This window comes from Lolium perenne, chromosome 3 (assembly GCF_019359855.2).
Source record: "Lolium perenne isolate Kyuss_39 chromosome 3, Kyuss_2.0, whole genome shotgun sequence".
NCBI lineage: Eukaryota > Viridiplantae > Streptophyta > Magnoliopsida > Poales > Poaceae > Lolium > Lolium perenne.
The window spans coordinates 149322426-149346461 of NC_067246.2; the positions used below are offsets into that span (position 1 = coordinate 149322426).

Below are 24036 nucleotides of genomic sequence, written 5' to 3' on the forward strand. Positions count from 1 at the left end.
TTGAAGGTTGATGGCGGCGAGATGTAGTGCGGCGCAACACCAGGGATTCGGCGCCAACGTGGAACCCGCACAACACAAACCAAGTACTTTGCCCCAACGTAACAAATGAGGTTGTCAATCTCACCGGCTTGCTATAACAAAGGATTAGATGTATAGTGTGGATGATGATTGTTTGCGTAAAAACAAGAGAACAAAGATTGCAAGAGATTGTATTTCAAGATAGAGAATTGGACCGGGTCCACAGTTCACTAGAGGTGTCTCTCCCATAAGATAAACAAAGATGTTGGGTGAACAAATTACAGTTGGGCAATTGACAAATAAAGAGGGCATGACCATGCACATACATATTATGATGAGTATAGTGAGATTTAATTGGGCATTACGACAAAGTACATAGACCGCTATCCAAAGCATGCATCTATGCCTAAAAAGTCCACCTTCGTGTTATCATCCGAACCCTCCAGTACTAAGTTGCTAACAACAGACAATTGCATTAAGTATTGCGCGTAATGTAATCAGTAACTACATCCTCGAACATAGCACCAATGTTTTATCCCTAGTGGCAACAGCACATCCATAATCTTAGAGGTTCTTGTCACTCCTCCAGATTCACGGAGACATGAACCCACTATCGAGCATAAATACTCCCTCTTGGAGTTACTAGCATCAACTTGGCCAGAGCATCTACTAATAACGGAGAGCATGCAAGATCATAAACAACACATAGACATGAATTGATAATCAACATAACATAGTATTCTCTATTCATCGGATCCCAACAAACGCAACATATAGAATTACAGATAGATGATCTTGATCATGTTCGGCAGCTCACAAGACCCGACAATTAAGCACAATGGGGAGAAGACAACCATCTAGCTACTGCTATGGACCCATAGTCCAGGGGTAGACTACTCACACATCACTCCGGAGGCGACCATGGCGGCGTAGAGTCCTCCGGGAGATGATTCCCCTCTCCGAGCGGGGGTGCGGAGGCGATCTCCTGAATCCCCCGAGATGGGATTGGCGGCGGCGGCGTCTCAGTAAGGTTTTCCGTATCGTGGCTCTCGGTACTGGGGGTTTCGCGACGAAGGCTATTTGTAGGCGGAAGGGCAGGTCAGGGGGCCACACGAGGGGCCCACACTATAGGTTGGCGCGGCCAAGACCTGGGCCGCGCCGCCCTATAGTCTGGCCACCTCGTGGCCCCACTTCGTCTCCTCTTCGGTCTTCTGGAAGCTTCGTGGCAAAATAGGACCCTAGGCGTTGATTTCGTCCAATTCCGAGAATATTTCTTTACTAGGATTTCTGAAACCAAAAACAGCAGAAAACAAAGAATCGGCACTTCGGCATCTTGTTAATAGGTTAGTTCCAGAAAATGCACGAATATGACATAAAGTGTGCATAAAACATGTAGATAACATCAATAATGTGGCATGGAACATAAGAAATTATCGATACGTCGGAGACGTATCAGTTTGGCTTTCGTAGCAACCACACTCCTCCAAACGTAGACGTACCTTCTTACAAAGGAAGGGAACTACGGGAATCATCTCCGTGTCTCCGCGTGCTCCACTCTCGGTTACCTCTATCCTATTCTATCTCTTATATTGCGTAGCTATATCTTGCTTAGATGATTACCTTGTCATATAGGTAAATTCACTTAGTTGCATATCTAGAGAATTTACCTTTGTGTCAAGCCTAAATTGAAAAAGAACTGAAAATTGGTTAGCACCTATTCACCCCCCCTCTAGGTGCGGCATACGATCCTTTACCATGGATCCTTCTTAGTCATTCTAAAATGAAGCTTTTGGGGGGTTCTTGAAATCTCAATGTTTAAAACCCAAAACCACTTCTCTTCATGGTTGACTTCATAAGAAAGAGTTTAGGGTTTGGGGTAGATACATGATTTGTCGGGTTTGAATATGTCTAGACATGCATGCTTGTTTATCAACTTGAATGCTTACTATATGACATAAGAAGACTATATGTGTGTTGGTCAAATCCTATGTTTGACCAAGATTTAAACAAGCATAAATCCTGAAAATGAAAAGGTAAGCTTGGATCCTTCTTATTCACTCTAAAATTAAGCTTTTGGGAAGTTTTTGAAATTTCCATGTTTGAAACCCAAAACCACTTCTCTTCATGCTTGACTTCATAAGGCATAGTTAAGGGTTAGGGGGTAGATACATGCTTTTTCTGTTTTGAATATGTCTAGACCTTGTTCATCAACTTGAAGGCTTACTATATATATATGACATAAGAAGGCTATACTATGTGCTTTGGTTTTTCATTTTTTATTTTTTTGAATTTTTATGCCCATTTGAATCTTGGTCAAATCCTAGGTTTGACCAAGATTTAAACAAGCTTAAAACATGAAAATGAAAGGTAAGCCTGGATCCTTCTTATTCACTCTAAAATGAAGCTTTGGGGGGGGGTCTAGAAATTTCCATGTTTGAAACCCAAAACCATTTCTCTTCATGCTTGACTTCATAAGACAGATCTAGTTTATGGTTAGGGGGTAGATACATGATTTGTCGGGTTTGAATATGTCTAGACATGCTTGTTTATCAACTTGAATGCTTACTATATGACATAAGAAGACTATATGTGTCCATTGGTTTCTTATTTTTAATTTTTTTCTGAATGTTTATGCCCATTTGAATTAATCTTGGTCAAATCCTATGTTTGACCAAGATTTAAACAAGTTAATTTAAAACATGAAAATGAAAAGGTAAGCATGGAACCTTCTTAGTCACTCTAAGATGAAGTTTTTGGGAGGTTTTTGAAATTTCCATGTTTGAAACCCAAAACCACTTCTCTTCATGTTTGACTTCATAAGACATAGTTTAGGGTTAGGGCTAGGGTAAATACATGATTTTTCTAGTTTTAATATGTCTAGACCATGTTTATCAACTTGAATGCTCATTATATGACATAAAAAGGCTATGTGCTTTGGTTTTTGATTTTTTTTGATTTTTTTGAAATTTTATGCCTATTTGAATCTTGGTCAAATCCTAGGTTTGACCAAGATTTAAACAAGTTTAAAACATGAAAATGAAAAGGTAAGCCTGGATCCTTCTTAGTCACTGTAAAATGAAGCTTTTGGGAGGTTTGTGAAATTTCCATGTTTGAAACCCAAAACCACTTAAGACAGAGTTTATGGTTAGGTGTAGATACATGATTTTTCTTGTTAGAATATGTCTAGATCTTGTTTATCAACTTGAATGCTTACTATATGACATAAGAAGGCTATATATGTGCTTTGGTTTTTCATTTTTTGATTTTTTTCGAATTTTTTATGCCCATTTAAATCTTGGTCAAATCCTATGTTTGACCAAGATTTAAATAAGTTTAAAACATGAAAATGAAAAGGTAATCATGCATGGATCCTTCTTAGTCACACTATCGAATGAAGCTTTCGGGAGGTTTTTGAAATTTCCATGTTTGAAACCCAAAACCACTTCTCTTCATGCTTGACTTCATAAGACAAAGTTTAGGGTTAGGGGTAGATACATTTTTTTTGGTTTGAATATGTCTAGACCTTGTTTATCAACTAATGCTTACTATATTACATAAGAAGGCTATGTTCTTTGGTTTTCCATTTTTTCATTTTTTCTATTTTTTTCTATTTTTTATGCCCATTTGAATCTTGGTCAAATCCTAGGTTTGACCAAGATTTAAACAAGTTCAAAACATGAAAATGAGAAGGTAAGTCTGGATCCTTCTTAATCACTCTAAAATGAAGCTTTTGGGAGGTTTTTGAAATTTCCATGTTTGAAACCCAAATCCACTTCTCTTCATGCTTGACTTCAGAAGACAAAGTATAGGGTTATGCATGGGTAGATACATGCTTTTTTCTGGTTGGAATATGTATAGACCTTGTTTATCAACTTGAATGCTTACTATATGACATAAGAATACTATGTGCTTTGCTTTTTCATTTTTCTAATTTTTTAAATTGTTAAACCCATTTGAATCTTGGTCAAATCCTAGGTTTGACCAAGATTGAAACAAGTTTAAAACATCAAAATGGAAAGGTAAGCATGAATCATTCTTAATTATTCACTCTAAAATGAAGCTTTTGGGAGGTACTTGAAATTTTATGTTTGTAACCCAAAACCACTTCTCTTCATGTTTGACTTCATAAGACAGAATTTATGGTTAAGGGTAGATAGATGATTTTTCTAGTTTGAATATGTCTAGACCTTGTTTATCAACTTGAATGCTTACTATAAGAAAAAGTTTAGGGTCAGGGGTAGATACATTTTTCTTTGGTTTGAATATGTCGTCTAGACCTTGTTTATCAACTAATGCTTACTATATTACATAAGAAGGCTATGTTATTTGGTTTTTCAATTTTTCTGTTTTTTTTCTAAATTTTTATGCCCATTTGAATCTTGGTCAAATCCTAGGTTTGAACAAGATTTAAACAAGTTTAAAACATGAAAATGAAAAGGTAAGCTTGGATCCTGCTTAAGTAGTCACTGTAAAATGAAGTTTTTGGGAGGTTTGTGAAATTTCCATGTTTGAAACCCAAAACCACTTAAGATAGAGTTTATGGTTAGGTGTAGATACATGATTTTTCTTGTTTGAATATGTGTAGACCTTGTTTATCAACTTGAATGCTTACTATATGACATAATAAGGCTATATATGTGCTTTGGGTTTTCATTTTTTGATTTTTTCCAAATTTTTTATGCCCATTTAAATCTTGGTCAAATCCTAGGTTTGACCAAGGTTTAAACAAGTTTAAAACATGAAAATGAAAAGGTAAGCATGAATCCTTTCTTAGTCACTCTAAAATGAAGGTACTTGAAATTTTTATGTTTGAAACCCAAAACCCGAGTTCTCTTCATATGTTTGACTTCATAAGACAGAGTTTAGGGTTAGGGGTAGATATGATACATGATATTTCTGGTTTGAATATATCTAGACCTTGTTTATCAACTTGAATGCTTACTATATGACATAAGAAGACTATATATGTGCTTTGGTTTTTCATTTTTTGATTTTTTCTGAATTTTTACACCCATTTGAATCTTGGTCAAATCCTAGGTTTAACCAAGGTTTAAACAAGTTTAAAACATGAAAATGAAAAGGTAAGCATGGATCCTTCTTAGTCACTCTAAAATGAATCTTTTGGTAGGTTTTTGAAATTTCCATGTTTGAAATTAACCCAAAACCACTTCTCTTCATGCTTGGCTTCATAAGACAGAGTTTAGGGTTAGGGGTAGATACATGCTTTTTCTGGTTTGAATATGTCTAGATTTTTTTGAAATTTTATGCCCATTTGTATCTTGGTCAAATCCTAGGTTTGACCAAGATTTAGACAAGTTTAACACGTGAAAACGAATAAGTAAGCTTGATAATCCCATTTGTTGACTCATTTAACTAGTTAATCCCATTTCTTGACTCTCTGTTGACCATCCATTTGAAGTAAAACTGAGTACGGAGTATATTGCACTAGCCAGTATTAGTACTCAAGGGGAAAACTGAGCACACAAAAAATGCTAAATTTCCAGGGTTAGACTCGAGTACGCGTGTTGCGGTGCAGAAGTGGAAGACGTGCAATTGTTGACGCGTAGACGCGGGTCGCGGTGCAGAAGTTGAAGACGTGCAATCGTGGACGCGTGTCGCGTTGCAGAAGCCCAAGACGTGCAGACGATCAATGGTGGACGTGTAGGACGCGGGTTGCATTAACCACCACCCGCCTTTATAGACGCCTCCTCGCACTCTCTCTGTCACTCTCACTAGCTCATGCAACGCCTCCTCTCACGTCCCATCATCTTCTCCAAAGCAAAAAAACCCTCTCCCTCTCTGCCGGCGAGATGGACAAGGAGAATGCGAATCCCATCGTCCATGACGCCGTCAGCTCCAAGCGCGACGCCTCCCTCTTCGATGCCGTCCCCTCAACGGCCGTCGCCGCCGCCGGTGGCGGTCGGATCCCGCCGGGATGGGACCCCTATGAGGAGGTGCCGTACATCTCGCCTCCGAACCCCTACGACACCTGCATGGACGACCCATGGAACGAGGTAACTATGGTTTGCTCCCTTTTTTGTTCCCCATTCCTCTTTGAACCCTATTTTTGCTGGTTCCCTAGTAACTATTAGTGTCGATCTGTAGATGGATGAGTATTAAGTTAATATTTGCGCCGATTTTATTCCATTTTGCTTTGATCCCTTCTTGATTTCGTTTAAGATTTGGAGTTCGGCCGTTCGGTTAATTTATGCAAGTAATAATGGGATCTCAATCAGTTAATTTATGGGATCTCAGTCAATTATTTTATGCACGAATCAAAAGATATCAACCGTTTTATTTTGCAAACATTCTGGAATCTGTTCAAATTCAGATCTGGAATCTGTTTCTTTGCCTATGATGAATCGTTGGGCACAAATTTTTACAGGGTGGGTTCAGCGAAACATTCCTGTGTACAAATCTGTTGTGCATGAGCTTTGGTTCGTTAACACCATCCCTGTAGACATATAATCGTGTCCACTCTAACTGAGGTTGACTCTGTTTTTCCTTACTTTGTTATCATGCACGTTAGTCATCGTTGCAACTCATTCACTAATAGTTCCCGTTTGATATGGATCAGCTGTCTGGCAGCGACGTTGGCAGCGACGACGAGCACCATGACATCAAGACTCGCCAGGTACTGCGGAGGTTGCAGGTCGGCCAGTACGTCTCCTACTTCGCCAAGGGTGTCTACAGGTGCCCCTTATGCACTCGGAGGCTCGGCGACACTGACTTCAACTGCCTCCTCACGCATGCCGAGAACATCGGCAACACCTTCCCCAAGGTCGGCGCGACGGTGAACCCCCACTCCTTCCGCGCCAAGCACATGGCGCTCGACATGCACCTCCGCAGCATCCAGCGGGTGGAGATCTCCGCCGGGCGCATGCCTCCGCTCAAGCCCAAGGCTCCTAAGGGGAGCAACAAGTGGAGGCAGAGGCAGATGGGGTAGGCGGAGTCCTGGACGCAGGCCGTTGCTGCAGCGCCTTCTATTTTGTTGTTAGCTAGGGATCCCTTGTTGTTATGTTGTTAGTATGATGGTGTTGTGAAGAACCTCGAACCTGTTACTATGTTGGCTGCTGTGTATGCAGCTTATTATCTAGGGAGGGATCCCTATTATCTATCCCTATTCTACTATATTTTGTTGGCCCTACTTTGTTTTCTCGATTTACTATGACTGTGAATTTGTCGTACATTACCCTGGAGATTTGCTTCTAGATTTAACTACATACATATGGACCAGAGGGAGTACTAGATTTGCTGCCATATTGGGCAAACAACGAGGGCCAAAAGGCACAAATAATTGATGAAAGACAGAAATGCAAGCTTCGCTAGATTTGATACTAATTTGGTGAAAAAAGACAGAGAGACAGAGGGGGAAAAGGTGCTCTTAAAAATGCCAATTTGCGCCGAGAGAGACAGAACCCAGCTCCTGCTCACATACAACCAAACGCGGTCTCGTCCTGTCTCACGCCGTCCCTTTCTACTAGCCCCACGCGACGCAGCCCCACACGTCAGCACGGAACGGTCAACAAAACGGGAATCCTCCCGTCTGAGCTCCTTCTGCGGGTTACAAATAAGGGCTTGGGGAAAACTGAGGAAAAACATAAGGCAATCTTATTGACTAATATAGCTACTTAATTAATAAAAGGATTAGCTACAACGTGCTCAGTTTGCCCATTTATTAAGGTATATAAGACTGGCAGGAGAGAAAGTAATCACTAGTTTCCTCATTTTGCCCCTGCATGCTCGCACGATTAAAGCACCTTCCGCACGCGCTGGACTCCTCGTTTCCTTAAGTTCGTGTTCGGTTCGTGTCACCAAGTGGAATGTAATGGAACCATTCCACACCTGGCACCCATTCTCATGTTCGGTTGGAAAATGGAATGGAATGGGGTGGTTCCAGAAAAGGGAATATTCCCCCTAGATACGGAATGCACCCATTCCACCGAATCGGTGGAACGGGCTCGTTCCACTCGTGCTTAACCCACCTAATTTCTCTCTCGAGGGCGACAGCCGTAGGGCAAGCAGGCAGGGGCGATGACCGGAGGGCAAGCAGGCAGGGGCGATGACCGGAGGGCAAGCATGCAGGGCAGCTGGGAGCACGCAACGGCGGTGATGGGAAGCCCACGGCGGCTTCGGCAAGCGGGCGAGCGACGACGGGAAGGGCACGCCGGGCAGCGGCAAGAAGGGCGCACGGCGGCGGCGGCTTCGGCAAGCGGGCGGGGCGACGACGGGAAGGGCACGCCTGTGCAACGACGAGAAGGGCGCGCAGCCGGCGGCACGGAAGGGCGCGCGGCGATGTCGGGAAGCGCGCGGCGGCTTCGGCAAGCGGGCGGGCGATGACGGGAAGGGCACGCCGGGTAGTGGCGAGAAGGGCGCGTGGCGGCGGCGGGAAGGGCGCGCAGCAGCGTCGGGAAGCGCTCGGGACGGCGGGGAGCGCGGGGAAGGGCACACGGCGGCGGCGGGAAGGGCGCGACGGCTGGGTGCCAGGGAGCGAGCGGGACGGCGGCAGGGCACGTGCGCGGCATGGAGCTACCAATAATTAGTATTTTGAGACAAAAAATAATAATTTGCTACCGATAATTAGTATTTTAGGACAAAAGATAAGTTTATGCTCAGATCATGGAATAATTAACAGTGTTATGGCTATGCGTTCTGTTTTACAGTTCCTCCAACCGAACACAGGATGGAACCATTCCGTTCCATTTTTTGGTCCCAACCAAACGTAGGAATGGAACCATTCCATTCCTCTGGAACGGAACCATTACATTCCATTCCACTTCGTTCCCAAACCGAACACACCCAAACCTCCTCGTTTCTCGGGATAGACCAACAGTTTTTCAGGATCGTGGGTTAATGTGGCCCTCATGCTCCTGGTCCTGTTTAAAGTTCAGAGCGAGGGAGTAAATTAAACATGGCATCTCGTGCATGAAGCTTGACAGATCGATCAGGCTGGCTAGAATAGCAATACAATGCTGCTCATTAGGCAAATGCATGCCATGTACGATAGTATACATCCAGTAAAGAAGTCTATACTGACATAAAAAAGACTACATTGGGGATGAGAGTCAATTGGGGCATCTACAATACACAAAATCTTGCTCGTAGCTGATTTTTGCTAAGAGGGTTTTATTCACATTACACGTGTCACTTTCCTTGTCTGCAAAACAAGTTCCAATAAAGGAAGAGGAAAGAAGAGGACATTGTGGGTGAGATTGAACACTTTTTTTTATGTGTTAAGCTGAGGCCTCGTTTAGCTGAGGATTTCGACTTAGGCTTAACAGCTCAACACACCCACAAATAAATCTCATTGCGCGCACAACCGTCAATAAAATAACAAAATTAGCACGCAAGATTAAGAACAAAGTGAATTTAAGTAACTTGGTTAGCTTTTCAAGCAATATATTCAGAGAAAGAGCACACATGTTCGGCTCGAAATAATTGTAAGAGAAGAACAATTTTTTATCATTATAGTTGGACCTTAGCCAAATTCAAAATCTCATAGCGGCAAAACTTCCCGCCCACAAAATACAAAAATTTCACACGCTTCCAAATTCCCATTCTACCCCTGTGGAGATGACAGCAAAGTCGGTTGGTGGGGGGGTATGCCCATCATTTTTTCGATCACCACCTCCCTAGCCCGGAAACCCTCCCAAAAAAATTCATTTCCCTCAGACCACCCACCGTAACTTCCCAAGTCCCTCTCTCTCCCACCTCCACGACCACCGCACCGGAACATCCCCGCCGGACTTCCCTGGCCTACCCGAGGCCTCGCGATCCTCGTCATCCGGCTGCCTGCCGGAGCCGCTTCATCGATGCCGTCATCAACCGGACCGGATCATCCCCGCCGAACCTCGAAACCATATGCTCATCCAGCAGCCTACCGCGGTCGCTTCAGCTGCGTTATCGTCCACCCCACCGGAGCCGCTTCGCCGGATCCGTCGTCCACCGCATCGGATCTTGCTCACTGACACCGCTGTGCATGAACCGGATCTGCTTCACCGGCGTTGTGCATGATCTAAACTCTTCTACTATCGCTTTTCTGTTGCTTGCCTGCAAGTTCTTGTTTAATCTTGGGGGAACCTGTTTGTGCTAACGACGTGCCGTTACTTTTTTGCAGATGAGATGAGTAACCATGAATTGTAATGGCCGTCTCTCCAACCCCAAGTAGCACATGTAGCGTACTTCATCACCGGATCGATCAACCCTAGGAAGATCTGTTGTGACTCCCACAGAGTGCTTCTCCTAATGTAAGTCCCTTATTTTAGCGCCATGTTCTGGGTTCAGATGCTTGCTTGTCTGAAGCTCTTTTAGTTCATTCCTAGATATGACCGTAACACCTTGCTATTTTCTAGTTCATTGCTAACTTTAAGCGATTGAACATTTTGGTTTGCATTCCCTGCTCTGTAGATGTAGCCATCATAACTTCTATCTTGCTCAGTCGTTGTTACAAAAATTATAGGCTGCTACTATTTTGTTCATGCCAATCTTGTTCTCCCTGAACATGTTGGTTTGCATTCCCTGTACTACAGGTGATGCCATTGTTATTTCTATCTACTTCGTCGTAAGCTAACAAAGTAACTGCCTGCTATTAGTTCCTGCATGCTATGGCTCTGCCATCCTGTAGTACAAGTTTATTTGAACTCGTCACAGCAACTACTTCCATCATAATTTTGTCTGCCATCTGATTCTTCAAAAGCTGCAATATTAAGTTGTTTCTCTTAATTGGCATGGCGCTCACATATAGAATGGTGAACATATTGGTGTGCATTCCCTCTTCTACAAGTTCACAGGTGATCCCACTATTTTCCGTTTCTGGTCCATCCTAAGCCGTAGCATTAACTATCCTCTATGTGTTGCTCATTACAACTTTATATCCCGAAACAAATTGATTTGCTTCCCTTATCTACAAGTTTATGAGTGATGCCATTATAACTCCTATCTATTTTATTCCTAGCTATTATAGTAACATCCTGCTATTATTTAGTTCATGGCCAATTTTAAGTAATTGCACATGTTGGTTCGCATTCCCTGCTCTATAGCTTTTGGCATCGTCACTTATATATTTGGTTTACATTCCCTGCTCTGTAGATCTAGCCATAATAACTTTATCTTGCGCAGTCGTTGTTACAAAAGTTATGGCCTGCTACTATGTTGTTTGTGCCAATTTTTTACTCCATGAACATGTTGGCTTGCATTCCCTGTACTACAGGTGATGCCATTGTTTTGTATCTAGTTCATTGTAAGCTAACAAAGTAAGGACTTAGTTTGGCATGCTATCACTCTGCTATCTAGCCTATAGTACAAATAAACTTGTCATACTACTAGATAATAATTTTGCGTGCCATCTTGTTCTTCAAAAGCTGCATTATTGACTTGTTTCTCTGACTTGGCATGACGCTCACATATGGAATGCTGAACATATTGGTTTGCATTCCCTCTTATACAAGTTCACAGGTGATCCCACTATATTCTATATCTGGTCCATCCTAAGCTCCAGCATTAACTATCCTCTATGTGTTGCTCATTACAAGTTTATATCCCGAAACATCTTGATTTGCATCCCCTTCACTATAAGTTCAGGAGTATTATTTAGTTCACGGCCAATATGAAGTAATTGCACTTGGCACATGTTGGTTCACATTCCCTCCTCTTTAGCTTTTGCCATCGTAACTTCTATTTTTGGTTTACATTCTCTGCTCTGTAGATGTAGCCATCATAACTTCATCTTGCTCAGTCGTTGTTAAATTTTTTATAGCCTGCTACTATGTTGTTCATGCCAATTTTGTACTCCCTGAACATGTTGGTTTGCATGGGACTCGACAGTAGTAAGTCTGCTGTTCTATTCTAACATGCTCTGTTATATTGGCTGTTGATATGTGGCGTGCACTCTTTGTTTGCTTATTGTGCGCATTACAATGATCTTGTTATAACGACGAAATGATGAGTTCCAAATTCTTTGGCAAACAATATTGTAGTGTCTTTGCGTTTCCATTGTTGCTGTCTTAACTTGTAATGTCTTTGTTTCAAATATAGGTGCTGCATGGACAACTTAAAAGATTGCCGGATCGCTTCGTTGTATTGCTAGGTTTAATTACCATTCAATTTCTCTGGCATCTGTAATATTTTTTCAAAGCCTTGCAGCTGATGTAATATTTAGTTAGTTTTTATAGTTCTTTCGCGCATTTTTTCTTTGGTGCTTGTGGTAAGTGAGGCTATCCGACAGAAATCATGTGCTGCGTTAATATTCTCAGTATCTAAATCACAAATTCCCATCCCTTAAACGGCCCAATTAAGCGAAATCACATATGTGCCGGCCCGGAAAATCCTAAAGCGCCTATTATGCCGGCATATAAACACCAACTAAACGGGCTGGCCCACTTATTTATTAGGCCAGCCCACTTTCTTAAAGGTGGACCCCACCCACTACTGGGCCGACCCTGTAACAGAAAAGTGGGCCCACAAGCTTATTGGACTGGCCCGCTAACTCGTCGGGCCAGCCCACCTGATTTACCGTGGACCCCACATACTAATTGGGCCGACCCGTTAGCACGATAGTGGCCCCACAAGCTTATTGGGCCGGCCCACTAACTTGTTGGGCCAGCCCAATTGCTTTTATGGTGGACCCCACATACTAAATGGGCCGGCCCTTTAACAGGAAAGTGGGACCCACCTCTGTTTTTGGCCCGGCCCACTATCTTGTTGGGCCGGCCCACTTGGTATATAGTGGACCCCACATACTAAATGGGCCGGCCCTTTAACATGAAAGTGGGATCCACCTGTGTTTTTGGCCCGGCCCACTATCATGTTGGGCCGGCCCACATGATATAAGGTGGACCCCACATACTAAATGGGCCGGCCCTTTAACAGGAAAGTGGGACCCACCTGTGTTTTTGGCCCGGCCCACTACCTTGTTGGGCCGGTCCACTTGCTATATGGTGGACCCCACATACTAAATGGGCCGGCCCTTTAACAGGAAAGTGGGACCCACTTGTGTTTTTGGCCCGGCCCACTATCTTGTTGGGCCGGCCCACTTGCTATATGGTGGACCCCACGTACTAAATGGGCCGGCCCGATAGCAGGAAAGTGGGACCCACCTGTGTTTTTGGCCCGGCCCACTGGCTTGTTGGGCCAGCCCATTTGATCTGTTGTGGACCCCACGTACTAAATGGGCTGGCCCGATAGCAGGAAAGTGGGACCCACATGCTAATTGGGCCGGCCCAATAAATTCTTGGGCCGACCCACTTGCTTTAAAGTGGACCCCATATGTTAAATGGGCCGGCCCGATAACAGGAAAGTGGGTCCCACATGTCTTGTGGGCCGGCCCTTTTGCTTGTTGACCGGTCAAACAAGTGCATTCGGCCGGCCCACATGCTTAGTGGGCCGGCCCATTAAAGTTTTGACCAGTCAACCTTAGAGGTTAGGCCCGGCCCATGTAACTAATGGACCAGCCCAGCTATATAGTTGACCGGTCAAACTAATTCAGCTGGCCCGGCCCACAAACTTAATGGGTCGACCCGCTTAAGACGTGGCAGACCTCGTGTGGGCCTACCATCTACCACGGGGTTTCAGCCTGTTAACGCCGTTAATCGCCGATTAATCTGCGTCGTCCACGTGTCGGTTTGCATGACGTCGCAATCAACGGCTCCGGAAACACTTCTGCAACGGTCCGATTTTCCGTGGCGGAAGGACGCCCAAGCGCGACGGACCGAAAAAAACGTCGTAGGACTTTGCCTGACGCAGTTTCGACAACAGAACCCATATCGTCGGGTTAGGCCCATAGGCGACGAAAAATGGCCCTTAGCGGACGATTTTGGGACGTTGTCTATCAAAACTTTTCTTGTAGTGGAGGTGTCGTGAAAGCGTGATACCCCAAACAATGCCCAAACATGGGTTTTGCGTCCCATTAGTACAAATTCCGTAGACCAGAAGTTTGAGCTAAATTTGAATCCAACCAAATGAGATGCCAGAGAAGGGAAGCATTCATAGGTTTTTTTAGATGGCACCAAGTCTTTGTGTGGAAGTTAGGGCACGTACAATGGAGTGATGTCAGCCTTCTCTTAGAGGTGCCACGTCAGATTTTTGCTTAGTTGGAGGAGAGATAATGAAGGGAGAGAAGGTTATCTTCCCTTAGCTAAGAGATCATCTCTTAGAAAATAAGGGAAGACATTTTCTCCATTGTACGACATATCTTCCCTTAGCAACATAATTCCTACCAATTTTAATTGATTACTATTAATTGCTAGGAAAGGCTATAAGAGATAATACATTATATGACTTATATCTATTGTCATCTCTAGATGATGTGGCGGTATAAGGGAAGGCGTGCCTTCTCTACCATTGTACATGCCCTTAGCTCTTTGACGGTTTGACCAATTGATCTTATATGAATTGGTACTCACGAGGAGACAAGGGGGCCACATTTAAGGACATGACCCTAAGGTTCTGTCTGGCCGTCTTCCTCCATGTTCTAAACTTTCTTACATCTTGGAGTCTTTGTCACTATGTCTGGGAATAAACGTTGCTCGGGAACGACTCATGCGGCGACGGTGAAGCTGGCGGAAGCCATAAAAATTTACCCCTCTTCTGGTAGCGAGGGGTCTTTAACGCAAAGGTCTTCAAGGTGTCACAGTCCACGATTTCCATCTTTAGGCAAGCCCCTGTTTTTGCGCATCTTTCTATGTCTTACATAGTTTCTTGATTTGCCCTTTTTATTGCCTTCTTTCTCAACTGGTATTTTTAGGTAGGGCGACCTTATTTTCCCTCCCCTGTTCGCGGAAACATCTTCCTCGAATCCCACATCTTAAAGCCGAGAGGTAAACATTCACCCGAATCGGGATTCGTTTTATCTCTTCCTAGATTATTCCGTGTCTAAATTTTTGATTTTGTACTCTACTTTCGTCTAACAGAAGCCCTACTATAAGATCGGAATCACGGGAGCGAGAACGGTGTGAGGGGAAAAGAGTTAGCTATGGGAAGTAGGAGGTTTGGGCTCATCTTAGACCTACACTACGAATCCCAGAGCTCAAGGATTATATTATTTTTTGAAAGTTAAATTATATCAAGTTTGACAAAGTTTTCTTACCAAAATTCATTAACATGTAAAATACAAATTCAATATCATTAGATACGGAAATTCAATTCGGCTCCCCGGATGCGTATGCTCCCTCTACCAAAAAATCATATTTCGAAATGTCGAAAAAATTTAACAATTTTTTTTACATGTACATCTTCATAATATATGTTCATTCGTCAAGTTTCATGAAAAACCAATATTTTTTGTGGTCTATGTAAAAAAGAGAAAACTTATCTTGTGAAACGCATTATTTTTAGCACTGAGTTTTGTCTTTTTTACACACGTCACATGACAAATCGATTTTTTGTGAAACAATTTTGTAAGCGTGTAGCACGAGAAGATTTACATGTGGATTTTTTGTTTCAATTTTTATATAATACAAAATATATGTACGATGTATTTTAAAATAGAGGGAGCATATGCTCCCATGTCCCAAAACACCTATCATATTTTTTGATAGATTATTGTAAAAGCTTGATCAAACTTTACTTGGTTTGATTTTTTAAAAAAAATATAAAACTTAAGTTTTGGGATGAAGGTAGTATACAAATAACAGCGAAGCCGCCCACTAGGCAGACGATCTCCCCTTCATGAAAGCTTTTGAAATCTTCCGAAAAGGACCATGTCTTGATTTCAGTCTTCCGCGTATAAAGAAGAGAGTAGAAAAACATCGCCAACCATCCTCCCCTTTCTGTGCCCATTTTATTATTTCAAACTTGCCTCACCAACAGCAACAAACGTCAGAACGTCTCTCTCCCGACGAAAACCATTTGAGAACCACCTTCAAACTCCTTCCTTCCTGCAATCGATCCCCCAAATCCCCTACCCTTTGCAATTGCAATCCCACCACCACGAATTCGATCATCACCACACCACCAATCCCCCGTTCGCCCCCAAACCCTGCTCGCTCCAATCCCACCCACATTGCTCGTCTCCCCCAGATCTGGGCTACAGCTGCACAAGCTCCAGATCCCGCGCTCTCTCCTAGCCGCGCGGCGCCGGACGCCGACCTGGCACCGCAGAAGCGGTCGCAGCGCGGCGGCGGGGGCGGTGGCGCGGCCGCCGCCACCGCTGCCGCGGCCTCGTCCGCCGCGGGTGACTCGGGGGACGCGGTGATGGCGCGGTGGCTGCAGTCCGCGGGGCTGCAGCACCTGGCCGTGTCTTCCTCCGCGACTGGGCCCGGCCCGGGGATGGCCGCAGACCTCCGCGGCGGTGCCGGCATCCTCCCCAACCTTCTCATGCAGGTTCGTACGTCCCTCCGGATCGCCCAAAATATCCATCCACTCTTCACTTCCAGTAGTCGCACCCCCCTGCACGTTTTGCCCCCTCGCGCTAGTATATGTTCGTGTGGTCACCTGTATTTGTACGATCGCTAGCTTAGGCACGTGGATCTTGTGCGTGCCCTTGCTATACTTCCTTCATGTCTGTCCCTTTTTTGTTTGGATGATTGGATCGGTGATTAAATGGTCGGAATATCCGCCTCCAATAATCAAGGATCAACCCAAGTTCAGTAGGAATTGCTGGTCTTATATCCCACATCGCACCATAAGTGATATATAAGTATATGCTTAGGGTTTCTGAGTTTGGCAAGCTAGGGGCTGCGGGATCTAATTGGAATATAGTGTTGTGAAATGGTTGCCTGCATAACATTTCAACGCCCCGGGTCATTGCTTTCACATCAAGTTCAGTTTAGAACTGCACACTGTTGACCTGGATGGTGGAACAATGCCTCTTCATCATTATGAAGAGGTTATCTGGATGGATTGAATCGAAACTGATAGTACCCACTCTTTGAGAGGAGGTTACTCCATTTGTTTATACGGATTCAAGATGTGACTTTTTTTTACTGTAATCCTGAGTTACTGTACAGAGAAGCTAGCTGGATGCAAATTGTAGGATGATTTTTTTGCCAAATAAAATGGAATTTGGTCTATAATGGTGCAGAAAATTGAATATCAGTTACTGGGAAAATATTTTCCCTGCTATTTGTTGCATTAACTGCCCAATTGGAACTGTCAATATTTCTCGATCTTGAATTTCAAGGAATGCTTACTGTATTACCTATTTATATATACGTGGCGTTACCTAGATAATGTTTTTGAGTTTTGGCTGTGGCATCTAGTGCAAAGGTATGACCCGTACCGGTTGATAGTAATTTGTACCAGATGTATGCATCAGGTCCCCATGTTGAGGCCTTCCTAGATTTGTGGTTCTGTTCATGTTTCACACTAAGGGCACTTTGCACCTCTAGTATTGCTTATCATGTCTAATTTTTCCCTATGATGAATACTTATAGCCTTGAAGGCTTTTTATTTGTTCAGCGAGATGAGCTTTATCAATACGTATGTGTTGTTGCCAAGTGGTTATATGTAGTTTTACAGATGTTACTATTATTATTTTTAGGGGTATGGGCCCCAATCGATTGAAGAAAAACAAAAGCTTTACATGCTATTAAGGAGCCTAAATTTTAATGGCGAATCAGCATCTGCACCTATATCCGAGCCATACACGCCAACAGCCCAGAGCTTAGGTGGCCATTCCATCGATGGATTCTATTCACCCGAACTTAGAGGTGAATTCGGAGCTGGCCTTTTGGATCTTCATGCAATGGATGACAGTGAGCTTCTTTCTGAGGTATGTCTATGGATAGTATAGGCAAAATAGCCATGTATCTCCACACAACAAATGATATATCTGCATCTGCTCATTTTTTTGTTGCCCGCTCCTTCTGGAAACTAGGGAGATGAGCAGATAATGCAAGTGACAAAGAAGCATTTCATGTTAAAATCTTGTTCTGCCACAACGTCTTCATGTGGTCTAATCCAGCTATGATTTCTTCTTTGACAGAATGTAGCATCAGAACCGTTTGAAGCCTCACCCTTCGTGCCAAAGGAAACTGATGACGATGAGGACGATGTAATGTCAGGAAGCCAGCAAGGTCTATCAGAAATTTACAGCGGTGCAATCACCAGCGAAAAAGAGAACAATACTAGAGAAAGTAATGTAGCAAAGATTAAAGTTGTGGTATGTTGATCACTTCCAATTTTCCAATTACTGCTATTTTGTCTACAGTTGTGCACTGATATCATAATCCAATATTTTCTTTGTTTCTTAATGTTATTTAAAATATCATGTGATTAATAATTGTAACAATGTCAGGTGAGGAAGAGACCTTTGAACAGAAAGGAGATATCTCGAAAGGAGGAGGATGTCATAGACGTACATAATTCTCAGTTCCTGACTGTTCATGAACCTAAACTAAAGGTGCCATCTTTCATCTATTTATTGGTATTCTTCATTACGTCTGTTGGTAGTTCAATAGATAAAATTGTATGCTCCATTGGCCCCTATTTTTATAGGGTTATTATAGAATAGAGGCAACAGTTAACCATCATATGTACTTATCAAATGTACTTACCAAATCAGACGTCTTGATGGTTTGTCAGAAAACATACAACACTTAACCATCATATGTACTTATCAATAATAATAAAAAATACAAAATTGCCCTTCATGGGCCGTTTTATTTTGTCCTATGGTTAACTTGTGGTCTTGACTGGAAGGTGGATTTGACTGCTTATGTGGACAAACATGAATTCTGCTTTGATGCTGTCCTGGATGAGGCAGTCACTAATGATGAGGTGTGTTTTTCCTAACCATCATCTGTGGCTGTAGAATGTCTTCTTTTCTCTTATAGCATATAAGTTACTTGGTTGTTTGAGCAGGTGTACCGGGAGACTGTGGAGCCCATTATACCAATAATTTTCCAAAGGACGAAAGCAACATGTTTTGCTTATGGCCAAACAGGTTCGATAGCGTTGATTGTCAAGCTAAACACCTACTTACGTTTTTGTTAGAAGTTCCGGTAAATCATGTCTTCAGTGTAGTGTGCTTATAATTAGTCATGTTTTGATATGTCTCGTAGATTCTACAGAATTCTGTTCGGTGTGCTTCAAATTCATGGTAGTGCTTATTTGTAAAGGGTCTGACTGTTAAGTGTTTTGCTTCACATGGTCTATACACAACTATCATGATTTCAGACTTCTTGGAAGGGATAAAGCTGAAAGCTTGAGTATTTGGACATTAATTGTAGCATAGAATCAATGTGACAGTTTGGTAGGTCAATATGTGTTCCCTGTTCTTGGAAGCATTATTAGAAAGGTGCTTAGAAAATCAACACATGATTTTTTTTTCTCAATGGTTTCTGAAGGTGCTATATGTGGTAGATGCGGTCCTTCATTCATTATGCTGTACAGGGAAATTGCTAACGAATTTGAAATTGAGAATTAGGAACCGTTCTTGGACATCTACCGATTCCTTGTTTGATTGCCAGTCTTGCTTTGAATCATTGCTTATCCTCCTTCATATGCAGGTAGTGGCAAGACGTATACAATGCAACCCCTACCTATAAGGGCTGCACAGGATATGGTCCGTCTTTTGCATCAACCTGTGTACAGGACTCAAAATTTCAAGTTGTGGCTTAGCTACTTTGAGATATATGGCGGGAAGCTATTTGATCTTCTCAGCGAAAGGAGGTTGATTGCTGCATTGCATTGTTATATCATCTAATTGGGCATAATAATCTTCATGGTTCATCATCACCTTTGTGCGCTATCAGTGTGATGTTGACATTAGTTTTATGCATATTGTTTAGGGATGGTATGCAGCTATAAATGTAATTTGGGTTGTCACTTGGGTACTTTTCCATTTTTCTTTCCTTTTTTCCTTTGCATGCTGTGTGTTCATGTTCATGTTAACCCTGTATTCTTGTATGTTTAAGCATTTTAAAGATTGTATGATTGTATCTTAGGAGTGATGGAACCTTTTCTGTTGTTGCATATAAGTGTGGGAACAAACACATACATGTACTAAGTGGTAATTACCTATTGGTAACTGGTTAACAATGGTAATATGAGTAGGTTTGGGGTCAGTGCAACCAGGTTCTTGCTGATCATAGGAAATAGTTGCACCTTTTGTAGCTGCACTGAAGCTCGTATTAAACACTATCATTTCTAAGTTTGCCATCTTTAAAGAATTACTGGCATCCGAAATATCAAATTGATATATATAGATTTATCTTATCATAAAATATTATTGTGTGCACTTATTTTTATGTTAGACAGCATGTTTGCACAGAAATTGATGGTCAAAGTACCATCTTGAAAACGGTGTCATGTCTTAACTTTTGGATCGAAGAATTACGAGAATTACTCAGCTACCCAAGTTTTTTAAACTCGGCATTGAAATAAAACTTTGTTTTGGACATACAACTCAGTAACTTGCGTTTTGTGATTTGTTTTTGTATGCTTGAATGGGACTTTGTTTGTTTTCTTCCTTTTGGCCTAGTTATGTGGTTTAATGCGAGCTGGTTTTTGTAGGCCACTCTGCATTAGGGAGGATGGGAAGAAACAGGTCTGCATTGTTGGTTTACAGGAGTTCGAGGTTTCTGATGTCCAGATTGTCAAAGAATACATTGAGAGAGGAAATGCCTCGAGAAGCACAGGATCAACCGGGGCCAACGAAGAGTCATCACGATCTCATGCAATTTTACAATTAGCTGTGAAGAAGCATATCCCAGTGGTAGAGACCAGAAGACAGAGAGATCGTGATGCGAATGAAGCTAAAAGTACGAAGCTTGTTGGAAAATTATCATTTATTGACCTTGCAGGAAGTGAGCGTGGTGCTGATACAACAGATAATGACAAGCAAACAAGGTATTTATTCATCCTATATATATATACTTCTGTTTTCTGGTGTGTACGAGCTGTATCATTTTCATTTGCTTGCTATCCTTTCTGTGAATACCAACATAGAATAGTCATTTGCCATCTAACTTTCTTCTTGTGCCAGAATCGAGGGCGCAGAAATAAACAAGAGCCTTTTAGCTCTCAAGGAATGCATTCGTGCACTGGACAATGATCAAATACATATTCCTTTCAGAGGAAGTAAGCTAACTGAGGTGCTTCGTGATTCGTTTGTTGGAAACTCTCGAACAGTCATGATTTCTTGCATCTCACCGGGTTCAGGTTCATGTGAGCATACACTAAATACGTTACGATATGCTGACAGGTGATATTCCCTTTAAATTTCTTCAAATTTACACATTGTGTTTGATAATTGGTAAATTCATTTAGTTATCAGGTTTCATAATATTACTGCTCAACAAACAGGGTTAAAAGTCTATCGAAAGGTGGCAACTCGAAAAAGGAGCAATTCACCGGGCAGTTTGTGTCCTCCAGCAAGGAATCTACCAACACTTCATACCCATTATCAGCTGAAGGTGAAGAAACTATGGACCAGATTCAGGAGAACAGATATATTGATGCTTCAAGGAAAGTTGTTGAAATTAATGCGAGTTCTTCAGTGGATCCTGATAGGAACTCATTTAGTATGATTCCAAGTTATCCACATAGAGGAAAAGAAGAAACTAGTTCAACATCTGCTTTGAATGATAGGGAGAGAGTTGATTTGAAATCCAACCCAACTGGTTATAGTAGTAAAGCACAGTCACTTCAGAATTCAGTTAATTCACAAGAGGAGGATAAAGTTACAAAAGTTTCACCTCCTCGGAGAAAAGCTAATATATCAGAGAAATCTGAACGGCAGAGCAACTATGTGAAAAGGGAAAATGGGCCAGAGTTAAGTCGGATTGTCCATAAACAGCAACTGAAACAGCAGCAGCAGCAGCAAAGACCCTCGTCTACCTCGGCATCACAGGTTTCATCGAAACAATCTGAAAAGGAAAGTTCATGTGATGATATGGAAATAAATGCAATACTTGAGGTAATTATTTTAATCATAATCAGCTTTGGTTTACTAAGTCGAGCTGTGATACCAAGGTTTATTGTTTGTTAGGAAGAGGAGGCATTGATAGCAGCCCACAGAAAGGAAATTGAAAACACTATGGAAATAGTGCGGGAAGTAAGTCCATTTACTCAATTGCACATGAATTTACATCATGCATGTATCTGTGCTGTTGTCTCTATGTGATCATTGTTGAGCATTGAGTTGCTTGTGGTGTAAATATGAACATGACTGAACTCGGTAATGTCACTTGACTAGATACTCAGAATAGTTCACTACCTGTAACTGTGCTTATTATAGTCTATCATGCACTGTATACCACTGAGTGTGGTCAAGTATGTGCAGCCGCAGTGCCTGCAATTGATACCTGCCTGAGCAACTGATCAGAACTGTTTGATGCCAGCTATCTCAACCAGTCAAGCAGTCATTGATTAGAACTGTTTGATGCGAGTTGTGCCTGAATAGCTCGTATAGGAGTATTTTGAGTGTGCTTAGTTATTGAGAAGTGCAAACCTAAAATTTGCAGATTATACATCTCATATATTTGTTTGCAACAGGTGTGGAATCTTCTGACCATAATCCTTACACTTGGAACAACTGCTTCACTCTTTTCATACCATTACTTATTTTAGATGTCCAGGTCACTGATATATCTTTCAGATATCATTTAGCCAATCACAAACTTGTAACGCAACCACTGGTGTTACAGATTATGTACCTTCAGACAATTTTTTACTGATTACCAATAATGTCACTCCTTAAAACTAGTCACAGGTTTGATGTTATTTCAACACTACTTTATTTTTTAACACCACGTGCCATTATATTGCAGGAGATGAACCTCTTAGCAGAAGTGGACCAACCAGGTAGCCTTATTGACAATTATGTGGCACAACTGAACTTTCTCCTGTCACGGAAGGCTTCTGGCTTGGTCAGTCTCCAGGCACGCTTAGCAAGGTTTCAACAGCGCCTGAAAGAAGAGGAGATCCTTAGCCGTAAGAAACCATCAAGATAGTTTAACCTGAAAATTAAAACCATTTGGTATGTCATGAATTGCAATGAGCTCTGAGTGGGAGGTATGTTTTATTCTGATCTCCCATACGATCACACTTCACTTAGAAGCTCGAAGAACTCGAGAATGAGTAACAAACCTGAGATGTTGGCAGGTTGTGCAGGCGCTTTGGTTTGAGGTTTTGCTCTTTTTTTTTTGCCTTCAAAGGTTTGTTTCATTGTTTTTCTTGGTAGTGGCATGGATTGTCATCATTGACACTTTCTTTTTGTATGAATATAGTTCAACTGATGTTTGAAGATGAGGAAATTATCATTGTACCTCGTCAACATAGACAACATTGTTGTATCATCTGTATCAAGAAAAAGGTAGCAGGCTGTAAGATCTTCAGAAGTATTTTAGTGGCTTTTAACTGAATCGTGCACGGCTTGTCATTCATATGGTGGCAAGTCTTACGAACTGTACCATCGACGGACTTGATTATCGAACACTGGAAAACTTGAAGATTTGGGCATTCAGCCGTCTATTAAGTATTATTGATATACATATAGAAGTATTGTTTAATGTATAAGATGTACAACATGTACACAAGCACTTAACGAAATTTGTACAAAAATGTGCACATTATTTGTTACTTACTCTGTTCACTAGTATAAGACGTTTTGGCATGATAAAATTGATAATTTAGCATGCCAAAGCGACTTGCATTATGGAACGGAATGGAGGGAATATTGAAAAAGACAAGAAAAGTAGATGATCATACATATATTTCTATCTTTGTATGGTTCACGTGTGGCTGTATTTTTTTAATGTTTTCTCTGTAAAGGCTCACGTCTAATATGCTCTAGCAATTTTTTCTGGATTGTTTCATGGACGTACTCTTAGTTTTGAGAAGGATGAAATAGTCATGCTCCTTATTTTTTGAGAGGCCTTCTACGAAATATTATATGGATTTTTCGTTAAGAATAATAAAACATATTAGTATTGCTCAAAAACTTGGTAAGTGAGCATCTTAAGTAGGGATAAAAATGGAGTATAAAGGGATGAACTTGGTGGTGCCACATTTGTTTTCGTAATTTTTTTGGAAGCAAAAAACAAATGCAATAACCCAGGAAACAAAAAAGGAAGCAAA

General features: G+C 42.0%; 1 protein-coding gene across 2 annotated transcripts; it reads left to right on the top strand.

Moving 5' to 3' along the window:
* The first annotated feature begins 15764 nt into the window (after positions 1–15764).
* On the top strand, positions 15765–23321 carry LOC127327060 (kinesin-like protein KIN-13A). Of its 2 annotated transcripts, XM_051353844.2 has the most exons (13): positions 16079–16335; positions 17495–17725; positions 17939–18115; positions 18251–18355; positions 18655–18732; positions 18817–18898; positions 19464–19626; positions 20470–20805; positions 20942–21160; positions 21262–21874; positions 21947–22012; positions 22728–22971; positions 23062–23321. In XM_051353844.2, the coding sequence occupies exons 1-12, from the start codon at positions 16207–16209 to the stop codon at positions 22908–22910; spliced, it is 2382 nt and encodes a 793-aa protein (XP_051209804.1). In that variant the 5' UTR covers positions 16079–16206; the 3' UTR covers positions 22911–22971; positions 23062–23321. The 2 variants fall into 2 exon arrangements, with proteins under 2 accessions (XP_051209805.1, XP_051209804.1); XM_051353845.2 differs by having other exon boundaries at positions 15765–16335; positions 22728–23321.
* The last annotated feature ends 715 nt before the right edge of the window (positions 23322–24036 follow it).